This window comes from Pipistrellus kuhlii, unplaced genomic scaffold (assembly GCF_014108245.1).
Source record: "Pipistrellus kuhlii isolate mPipKuh1 unplaced genomic scaffold, mPipKuh1.p scaffold_m20_p_25, whole genome shotgun sequence".
In the NCBI taxonomy this organism is placed as follows: Eukaryota; Metazoa; Chordata; class Mammalia; order Chiroptera; family Vespertilionidae; genus Pipistrellus; species Pipistrellus kuhlii.
In genome coordinates, this window is record NW_023425524.1 from 10168942 (window position 1) to 10180349 (window position 11408).

The 11408-nt window shown below is 45.2% G+C and overlaps 1 protein-coding gene across 9 annotated transcripts in view; it reads left to right on the forward strand.

Annotated features, from left to right (window-relative positions):
- The window catches only part of LIN9 (lin-9 DREAM MuvB core complex component), a 54254-nt gene extending 51147 nt beyond the window's left edge, over positions 1–3107 (forward strand). For all 9 annotated transcript variants that reach the window (XM_036453606.2, XM_045587158.1, XM_045587156.1 and 6 more), the window contains 3 exons: positions 716–895; positions 1037–1134; positions 1711–3107. In XM_036453606.2, coding sequence (XP_036309499.1) covers positions 716–895; positions 1037–1134; positions 1711–1816 — 384 coding nt within the window. In that variant the 3' untranslated portion in view covers positions 1817–3107. The remainder of the gene's footprint in view (positions 1–715; positions 896–1036; positions 1135–1710) is intronic.
- Positions 3108–11408: the final 8301 nt, after the last annotated feature.

Consider the following 11408-nt stretch of genomic DNA (forward strand, 5'->3'; position numbering starts at 1 on the left):
TGAAATAAAGGAATCTAAAGGAACATGATAACCAAATGCATCCAGGGGGGAAACAGCTGTGTGTAAGACATCATTGAGTCAATTAAGAAATTTGAATATGGACTATTAGAAAATGGAATTATATCAATGTTAAATTCCCTGGATTATTTTTTTTAAGATTTTTTTTATTGATTTCAGAGAGGAAGGGTGAGGAAGATTGAGAACATCAATAATGAGAAGGAATCATTGATTGGTTGCCTTCTGCATGACCCTTACTGGGGACTAAGCTTGCAATCTGGGCATGTGCCCTTGACCAGAATCGAACCCAGGACACTTCAGTCCACAGGCAGATGCTCTATCCACTGAACCAAACTGGCTAGGGCAACTGCACTATTCTTATGTAAGAGAATATCCTTGTACTAAGGAAATAATGAGTATTTAGGGATATAACGAGTATAAGGGAAAGGAATTATATGTACACAAACAGAGAGAGATCAAATGTTAAATCAGATGCAGTAAGCCATAGCCAGTTAGTGAATCTGGGTAAAAGGTTATCTGAGTTCCTGTGTTACTTTCTTCAGAGGACTATTATAGGAGAGAGAGATTTCTAAGGTAAGAGCGGACATGATTTTTGTCATAAATGTTAGTTTTATAAAAATCCAAATCTGAAAACGGCACAAGCACACCAATGACGTGGCTTCCTGAAAGCACATCTCACGTGTCGTCCTCTGTGCAGCTTGCCCCGGACCAGGGGCTGCAGCCCGCAGACCAGCCCACAGACATGAGGCGGCGGTGTGAGGAGGAGGCGCAGGAGATCGTGCGGCAGGCCAACTGCTCCGCCGGGCAGCCCTGCGTGGAAAACAGAAACCTGACCGACCTCATCGCCAGGCTCACAGCTGTTTTATTACAAATCAAGGTGAGCTTCGGAGAAAATGGTTTCTTAATACCGACACCTAAATGGACTATGCTAAAAAATTATAATACATAGATTAGATCGGGTAATTTTTTGTCTGTAGTTGAACTATAAATAAAATTTGAAATATTTTTTTCCTTTTAGTGTCTAGCAGAAGGAGGAGACCTGAATTCCTTTGAATTCAAATCACTTACAGATTCATTGAATGATATCAAGAGTACAATAGATGTTTCTAATATCAGGTAATTCATTAGATGCACCCTAATCATTTTTATATTAAATTCAGTGATTTCCAGTACTAGTTTGAAGAATTATGCATATTTGCGAAGTACTTACATAATTGGTATTCTTTAAATAAATTGTAAAGGAGCTTTTTAGTTATATCCAATCTATTGATAGAATAGAAACTTCACGTGGAATTTTTATATAAAGGAATCAGAAAACATATTTATTTTTAAAAAAATAGATTTTTATTGATTTCTGAGGAGTAGGGAGAGGGGGAATTGGACCATTGACCACCTGGTTCATGGGTCCATGCTCAACCACTGAGCCACACCAGCCAGGCTTGGTTTTGGTTTAGCGTGAAGGTTCGGCAGAGAGAGTACCTAGTCCAGGGGCTCATTCTCTTTCCATCACTCCTTGGCTCCTTGCTACCTTCGAGTACATTTTTCAGTTAGTGCGACATGCAATTAGGGCTAATGTGCAGGGTAGAATCCTTATCTTAGCAATTTCTTAATATTCTTAGCAATTTTCCTTTTTAAAAAATTGTTTTTAATATTGTGAAATAAAGCAGTTAACCATGTTTCTTTTTTCTTTAGTTGTTTTCAGAATAATGTAGAAATCCACGTTGCACATATTCAGAGCGGCCTGAGCCAGATGGGAAACTTACATGCCTTTGCAGAAAATAACACCAACAGAGACTGAGCAGATTGAGTTATGCCAACTGCATAGGACGTTGTTTTCGAGAAGTTCTTTTCCTTCCTAGAGGCTTCCAACACCGAGTCCCCCAGCGCTGGGGCACAAGGGAAACGTATCTCCGAATAAGGGTGTTAGTACCCTGTGCTGCTTCTTAACCAGCACTGCCGACCATCAGCATATTTATTTTTCTTTTATTATTCAGCTGCAGCAGCATTGCTTGTATTACACATGTTTATTAGCAAGTGGTTTTTAAACTGGAAGTGTCTGAACATACTTCCATGGAGGAATGCATTGGCCATTTTTTAATGTGCATGAATTCGCATCAATGTGCACGTGCAGACAACTGTAGTGGAGAGCGTGGAGGAGTGGGCTTGTGCGCACGGAGGCCATGTGGGAACTGCATCTGCAGAAAGGCAATCCAGTTCGTTAGTCTTCATCGCGAGCTATGGAGGCCCAGAGGGAAGGAAGGCACTGGAAGACAGATGGAAACAGACTGCTGGTATATCTAGTATATACTTGCAATGTGACATGGTTCTGTAGATCCTTTATAATAATAAATATTTTAATTTATCATAATTTATAAAAGAAACATTTGTTGTTTGTGGAAAGAAAATGAAGGAGCAGGAAAAAAAACATTACTTACAAAATGCTGAATCTCAGCAAGTGGATTTGGCATGTCTTTCCCCGTCAATTCAGGGCAAAAAGTGCTATTGTTATGAGATTTATTAAAAAAGAAAAGACTGATAACACACTATTTTCATATTTTTTGTTTATTTGCACAACTTTTAGACCAAATTACTGGTTAAAATCCACAATATGCCATTTATAAAGTAAAAAGATTTTATAAGGAAAACAGCACCCGTGCTGTGAAATACAGAGAAAAGGTTTGTATTTGGTTGTGGTTTTGGTTTTTTTGTTTTGATTTTTTTAAAAGAAAATCCTAAAATATTAATCTTGTAAAAAGTGTATTTGGAATTCTCTGTTTTAATATAGAATATTATAAAGTCAAAATATAAGAAATGTTTTCAGATTTGGAATTTAAGATATAGCTGTAGAAGTGGCTTTAATTCTTTTAGATGTCTCATAAAATGAGGCTTTTATATATTAATGTATAAAAAATGAGATTATTTTCCATTTTAAATTTTTGTATAGTTTAAAAATGCTTCCATATTCTGTGCCACTGCAGAACTTTAGTGCAGAGTTTATATTTAGCTCAACTGTTACGTTAATTAAGAAAAGCATAAATCTTTTATTCTTAATATTTGTAATTCTAAATAAATTGATTTATGAAAATTAATATGTCTTCATTTTCATCCTATCTAATAAAAGGGTAATATGCAAATTGATTGTCACTCCAACGCACAAGATGGCTGCCACAAGATGGCCGGCAGGGGAGGACAGTTGGGGTTGGGGGGGACACAGGCCTGCAGGGGAGGGCAGTAGGGAGCAATCATGCCTCTAGGGGAGGGCTGTTGAGGGTGGCCAGGGAAGCAGAGAAGGGCAGTTAGAGGTGACTGGGCCAGCAGGGGAGGGCAGTTAAGGGCAACCAGGCCTGCAGGGGAGGGCAGTTGGGAGTGACAAGGCCTGCAACGGAGGGCAGTTGGGGGCAACCAGGCCTGCAGGGGAGGGCAGTTAGGGGTGACCTGGTCAGCAGGGAAGGGAAGTTACAGGCAATTGGGCCAGCAGGGGAGCAGTTAGGCGATCTTAATATAAGTTGATAAGTATTCCTTCTATTTAAAAGTTTTAAGGAATTATATCATTTTATTTTTAGGGGAAATAGTACAGATTAATTACTAACTTGTTCTGAATAATAAAACCATCTAATCTTATTTTAAGGAGGAGTTTTTCCCCATTCCTGAGTAAATCACTGAGGAAAATACTAAGCAAGTAAGTTACTTGGCTTATATAGACGGAGTGAAAGGTCACCAGTATGAGAGAAGGATTTTCTACATTAAAATTAATTTTATTGATTTTAGAGAGGAAGCGAGAGGGAGAGGAGAGAAAAAGCAATGATAAGAGAGAGTCGTTGGTTGGCTGCCTCCTGCACGCCCCACACTGGAGATCTAGCCCACGACCAGGAATCAAACCCGTGACCTCTTGGTTCTGGGGTCGACAGTCCAACAATGAGCCCCACAGGCAGGCATACATCTTACGTCTTACATTTCTCTTTTTTACATTTCATTTTGATTTTTTACAGAGAGGAAGGGAGAGGGATAGAGAGCTAGAAACATCGATGAGAGAGAAACATCGACCAATTGCCTCCTGCACACCCTCTACTGGGGATGTGCCCGCAACCAAGGTACATGCCCTTGACTGGAATCGAACCTGGGGCCTTTCAGTCTGCAGACCAATGCTCTTCCACTGAGCCAGACCGGTTTTGGCACATCTTACATTGCTGAAGGCTTACCCGTCACATGTACAGCATACCTCATTTTTGCACATAGTGAAGTGCTGTTGTCTTCCAGTGCCATCATGTGGATGGCAGGAACGGTGCTGAGAGTGTATCTGAATTTTACTTCTGTTTAGGGGAGAAGAAGTCCAGGAAACCCAAAGCAGTCATTTGGGGTCGCTGAGCACGTTGCATGATGCAGCCCTGCCTAGTGCCTCTCTGGAGCTCTCAAGGAAGCCGAAACAGCCGGGCTGAGGGACGAAGCAAGCACACCATGTATTAGGTTTGGTTCTTAATTACCGATACTTCGTTCCTTTAAGAATCAGATTCAAAGAGAATGGAAATTGGAAGTCAAACACCCTTTGTATTCCAAAATAGGGTTTCAAACATTTTGTAATTTTCATTTAAATTGTTAGGAGGCTTGGAGCTATTAGTTAATCTATCTTCCAATACACTGTTTAATATAGCACTGAATAAATGATGCAAGTTGTCAATGGATGAGTGATCAACTAATAGCTCTGCTAGTAATTGATTTATTTTTCTTCAATAAAGTTGCATAAACAAAACAAACAAAAAAAGAATCAGATTCACTTGCTACCATTCAGAACCTACCAGGAGATTTGCCTGTTATCAGTATCACATATTGTTCTTTGAGTTCATGCACCGTTCTCCATCTTCATTACCATCACAACGCTCAGCCGCTGTCCTCCCCAGCAGGCACACCGGGCAGTGTTCACTCAGCTCTCCTCAAACACAACCATCCTTTTTTTTTTTTTTTTTAAATGTACTTTATTGATTTTTTAAAAATATATATTGATTTTTTGCAGAGAGGAAGGAAGAGGAGAGAGAGAGATGAGAGAGCGACATCGACCAGCTGCCTCCTGCACACCCACACCAGGGATGTGCCGCAACCAAGATACATGCCCTTGACTGGAATTGAACCTGGGACCTTTCAGTCCGCAGACTGACGCTCTATCCACGGTTTGGCTATTTTATTGATTTTTTACAGAGAGGAAGGGAGAGGGATAGAGAGTTAGAAACATGGATAAGAGAGAATCATTAATCAGCTGCCTCTTGCACACCCCCTACTGGGGATGTGCCCACAACCAAGGTACATGTCCTTGACCGGAATTGAACCCGGGACCCTTCAGTCCGCAGGCCGAGCTCTATCCACTGAGCCACACCGGCTTCGGCCAATGCAGCCATCCTTAAGTGACACTGGTGACATGCGGGATTGGTCGCGTCCCCATCTAAAGTCCAAGGGCTCTCAGGACAAATCAGAATTCTTTAAAAAAAACATTTTATTGATTTTTTACAGAGAGGAAGAGAGAGGGGTAGAAACACCGATGAGAGAGAATCATCGGCCAGCTGCCTCCTGCACACCCCCTACTGGGGATGTGCCCGCAACCAAGGTACATGCCCTTGACCGGAATCGGACCTGGGACCCTCCAGTCCGCAGACCGACGCTCTATCCACTGAGCCACACTGGTTTCGGCCAAATCAGAATTCTTACAAGACCGGCAAAGCCACGCATGACCTGGCCCGCCCTCCCCACTTGTGATTCCACAGGGCAGAGCGCATGCGGCGCCAGCTTCCTTCCTCTGCTCGTCACCTCGGTCACCCCTCACCCGACGGGTCTTACCCTCAGCATCGCGTCCTCAGAAGCTTCCCTGGACCGCCTCCCGGCACCTTTCCTCCAGCACCTGGGCCATTTCACATTGCTTTTGAGTCCGTTCTGCCTTTGCTCAGTGAGGGGAAGGACTCTGGTTTTCTCATCATTTATTTCCCTGGGAGAGCATCTGCTCATAGACACCAGATATTTGTGGAATGAATGAGCAAACCAGAGCTTCAAAAGAGCTCTGAGCACCGGGAGTGCCACTGGAATATAAACGTATGGTTTTCCATGACGGTTTCATGGGAAGATGAGACAGTAATCAGATACAGGGATTGTGATGAGGGTTCCCTTTAAGCCCAGGCTGCTATCACTCATCTGATTAAAAAGGCCAGGCCAGGAGGAGGCAATTATAGGAGAGGGGATTAATGTGGACTGGGCCAGTTTTAGGTTGGAGTCCCGGCTGTCCTTTATGAGCTGTGTGGTTGTGAACCACTACTTGAATTAAGTTTTTTGATCTTGAAAATAATAGACCTTATTTGGCAATTGTGAGGACTAAACATATAATGCCTGTAGCACATTTAACAGATAGGATCTCTTACGAGTTTGAAAGAGGCGCAATCTAGAAGATCCCGCAATTTTTAAAAATTAAAAATGTAACAAAATTCTTTAAATTGTTTCCTGGGGAAAACGACATAACACTATAAGTTCAATAATACACTTAATAAGCTAATTAAAACGTTGACCACTTTTGATTTTATTTTTTCATGCTGAAAGTGCGAGGATAGATGTAAGAAAGTGGTTTAAACATTTAGAATTCCCATTTAAAGAGCTTAGAAGACTATGAAAACCTGTAAAACACTTGGAATTCATACTGACAGAGCCGGGGCATGTTTAGGAATGTGTTTGGAACTCCCAGAATACATGTTGATGGAGCTGTGATATCTGCTGGGAAATGTGAAACACTGATCATTGGTGTTTAAAGTGCTCTTTATGTGTGCCATAGTGTTTCAACATAATCTACACTGAGTGAGCTGGGATTGATATGTGAGAGTGGGTTAAACACTCAGAATTCTCATTTAAATACTTGGAATTCACACTGACAGAGCAGGGAGAGATTTAGAAATGTGTTTGAAACACTTGGAATGCATGTTCGTTTTTTCTTTATTGATTAAGGTATTACATGTGTGTCCTTATCACCCAATTGTCCCCACTCCCACCCACTCATGCCCTCACCCCCTGGTGTCTGTGTCCGTTGGTTAGGCTTATATGCATGCACACAAGTCCTTTGGTTGATCTCTCTCTCCCCGTTACCTTCGCTCTGAGGTTTGACAGTCTGATCGGTGCTTCTCTGTCTCTGGATCTGTTTTGTCCATCAGTTTATGTTGTTCATTATATTCCATAAATGAGTGAGATCACGTGGTATTTGTCTTTCTCTGACTGGCTTATTTCGCTTAGCATAATGCTCTCCAGTTCCATCCATGCTGCTGCAAATGGTAAGAATTCCTTCTTTTTTTTTTACAGCAGTGTAGTACTCCATCGTGTGGATGTACCACAGTTTTCTAATCCACTCATCTGGGCACTTAGGCTGTTTCCAGATCTTAGCTGTGGTGAATTGTGCCGCTATGAACATAGGGGTGCATATGTCCTTTCTGATGGGTGTTTCTGGTTTCTTGGGATATATTCCTGGAAGTGGGATCACTGGGTCAAATGGGAGCTCCAGTTTTAGTTTTTTGAGGAAGCGCCGTGCTGTTCTCCACAGAGGCTGCACCCGTCTGCAGCAGGTTTCCATTCAGATGTGCGCCTTGTGGGCTGTACGTTCCAAGTGCTCTGTCTTTCATGGCCGTGTCCCATTTGGCCATGCCACCACCTCCCAGTCACTGTGAGGGGAACTCTCAGCTCTGCAGGCCTGCCCAGCCTGGCAGAGCCAGCACTGCACATGATCCTCCCCACGTGATCATCTCATTGTGGTTCCCGATAGTTTCTAGGCTCAGAAGTCACGTTTCTACCAAAGCCTGAACTATCTCCTTGTTGCTCTTGGCAGTGGATTTGGAACTCTGGGAAGTGCAAGCCACTTGAATAATGCTTCTGTGAACATCAGGGCGGCGGCAGGTAAACCTCTAGGACATGGCACCCGGCTCAGACCCTGCCAGTAGCCAACAATCACGAGTCCTGGCGCTGGCCTCGGGGCCGGGCCCTGACTTCTCTCTAGCTCCATCCAAAGCGCAGGTTACAAGGAAACCTCATCCCGGGTTCCCTAGTACAGTTTCCTTTGGCCCTCAGGAATTTGAAAACCCTCAAAGTATTAAAACAATAATTTATCTCAGGCTAACTTACAAACAGTCATTTACATAGATTCTTAATATATAAATTGGGAAAGAGAAATCTCCTAAAACAAAAAACTCCATCAACAAATCAACAAACGACAAGTGTTGGCGAGGTTGCAGAGAAAAAGGAGCCCTCATGCACTGCTGGTGGGAATGCAGACTGGTGCAACCACTGTGGAGGACAGTATGGAGTTTCCTCAAAAAACTGAAAATGGAACTCCCATTTGACCCAGTAATACCTCTCCTAGGAATATATCCCAAGAAACTAGAAACACCAATCAGAAAGGATATATGCACCCCTATGTTCATAGCAGCACAATCTACAATAGCTAGAATTTGGAAACAGCCTAGGTGCCCGTCAGCAGATGATTGGATCCAAAAACCATGGTACATCTACACAATGGAATACTATGCTGCCATAAAAAAGGAATTCTCATCATTTGCAGCAACCTGGATGGAATTGGAGAACATCATGCTGAGTGAAATGAGCCAGTCAATGAAAGAGAAACACCACATGACCTCACTGGGAGCACTGAGGTAGGGAGACGCTTGTGTGCAGAGAGGAAGGGCGGCAGAATGCCTGGCTGGCGGGAGGGGAAAGGAAGCCCCCAGCTGCACTGAACCCTTTATGACTGCACTGAACCCCAACCCCGGCCGAAACCCTGTAGACCCAGGCTCATACGGGTGAAGTCTGAACTGTAGAGAAAGACACCTGGAGACTCAGAGACTGGGAGACCGGGGAGCCGGGAGCCGCAGTGGGCAGGGTCTACAGTCATGCATGAGCGGAGGTTGTCATGGCCTCTCCACAGCGAAAGGAGTCGGAAGCTTCAGACTACAGAGACCCAACCCAATTCTGGGCGAGCCCCTGGGACACCCACGCTCTTGCACAGGGAATCTGGATGGTCAGGCGGAAACTCAGGGGAGCCTCGGAAGGCAGAGGTCAGGCAGAAACTCAGGCGAGTGCAAAAGGGCAGGGCTGACGGAAAGCCAAGACTGTCAGCTCAGCCCTGAGACTCCGCCCCATCCAAGCCGAGCACAGAGGCTTTTGCAATTTTGCAAGTCTGATCCTATAAGACTGTCTCCAATACAGAAGGTATCCTGGAGTAGACACAGCTGATACTCACATCCAATGGGCCTGGAGGTCTATTCCTCCCAGTGATACCAACAACAATCAAGACTTAACTACAACAAGGCTGTACACGCAGTCCACAAAGGGGAGCACCAAGAGTGTCCACCTCAGGTAACTGGGGAGGCTGACCCACTGGGGCATTCAGGACACCAAACACACAAAGCCACCCTACCAACTCAGGGAAGCAGCAGAAATGCCGAGACTAGGAAATAGATCTCAAATGAAAGAGATGGAGGAGAACAAAAGACGAGATATAGAGTTCAAAACCACAGTTATAGGATTTTCAAGAATTTCCTAGAAAAGGCCGATAAATTTAATGAGATCCAACTAGAAATTAAACATAAACTGACTGAAATAAAGAATATTATACAGAGATCCAACAGCAGACTGGAGGAACACAAGAATCAAGTCAAAGATTTGAAATACAAAGAGGCAAAGGACACTCCTCTGGAGAAGCAAGAAGAAAAGAGAATCCAGAAAGTTGAAGATAGTGTAAGGAGCCTCTGGGAAAACTTCAAGCATACCAACATCAGAATTATGGGGGTGCCAGAAGAAGAGAGAGAGCAGGACACTCAAAACCTATTTGAAGAAATAATGTCGGAAAACTTCCCCCACCTGGTGAAAGAAATAGACTCACAAGTCCAGGAAGTGCAGAGAACCCCAAACAAGAGGAATCCAAAGAGGACCACACCAAGACACATCATAATTTAAATGCCAAGGGCAAAAGACAAAGAGAGAATCTTACAATCAGTAAGAGAAAAGCAGGTAACCTATAAGGGAGCACCCATACGACTATTAGCTGGTTTCTCAACAGAAACTATGCAGACCAGAAGGGATTGGCAAGAAATATTCAAAGTGATAGTGAGAACCTATAACCAAGATTACTGTATCCAGCAAAGTTATTCAGAATTGAAGGTCAGATAAAGAGCTTCACAGATAAAAAGAAGCTAAAGGAGTTCATCACCACCAAACCAGTATTATATGAAATGCTAAAAGGCATTCTTTAACATGAGGAAGAAGGAGAAAAAAGATAAAAATTAGGATCAAGAAATACATATATATCAAGTAAATCTAAAAATCAAGTGAATTAAAAATCTGAGGAACAGAATATACTGGTGAATATAATAGAATCAGGGGCAAAGAAAGGAAGTGGATTGATAATTATCAGGGGGAAAGGGGTGTGGGGGGTGCAGGAAGAGACTGGATTAAAATCGTACACCTATGGATGAGGACAATGGGGGAGGGAGGGGAGGCAAGGGCAAAGGGTGGGGCGGGAACCGGGTGGAAGGGAGCTATGGGGGGAAAAAAGGAGAAACAATTGTAATAATCTGAGCAATAAAGATTTATTTAAAAAAATAAAATTAAAAAAATAAAAACCACGCACAAAACTCTGTATTTGATTCAGGAGTCCGAAAGTGTGCTCCCACTTTGCAATTCTCCCATCTCATCTAAGGAGGGTGGTTTTTAGAAGTGGAGAACCGAGACACAGGGAGCTCGGGAGCAACCTGGACAGAGTCCTGGGAGCCACCACTGCGTGTGGGAGGCGCCGGCAGGACGCAGTGAGCCTGGGTGACGGGGAGGCCGGGCCGGGTGACAGGGAGGCTGGGCCCGGTGACAGGGCGGCCGGGCCCGGTGACAGGGAGGCCGGGCCCGGTGACAGGGGAGGCCAGGCCCGGTGACAGGGAGGCCGGGCCCGGTGACGGGGAGGCCGGGCTCGGTGACAGGGAGGCCGGGCCCGGTGACAGGGGGCCGGGCCCGGTGACAGGGGAGGCCAGGCCCGGTGACAGGGCGGCCGGGCCCGGTGACGGGGAGGCCCGGCCCGGTGACAGGGAGGCCGGGCCTGGTGATGGTGAGGCCGGGCCCGGTGACAGGGAGGCCGGGCCCGGTGACGGGGGAGGCCAGGCCCGGTGACAGGGAGGCCGGGCCCGGTGACGGGGAGGCCCGGCCCGGTGACAGGGAGGCCGGGCCCGGTGACAGGGAGGCCGGGCCCGGTGACGGGGAGGCCGGGCCCGGTGACAGGGAGGCCGGGCCCGGTGACGGGGAGGCCCGGCCCGGTGACAGGGAGGCCGGGCCTGGGTGACAGGGAGGCCGAGCCCGGTGACAGGGAGGCCGAGCCTGGGTGACAGGGAGGCCGGGCCCGG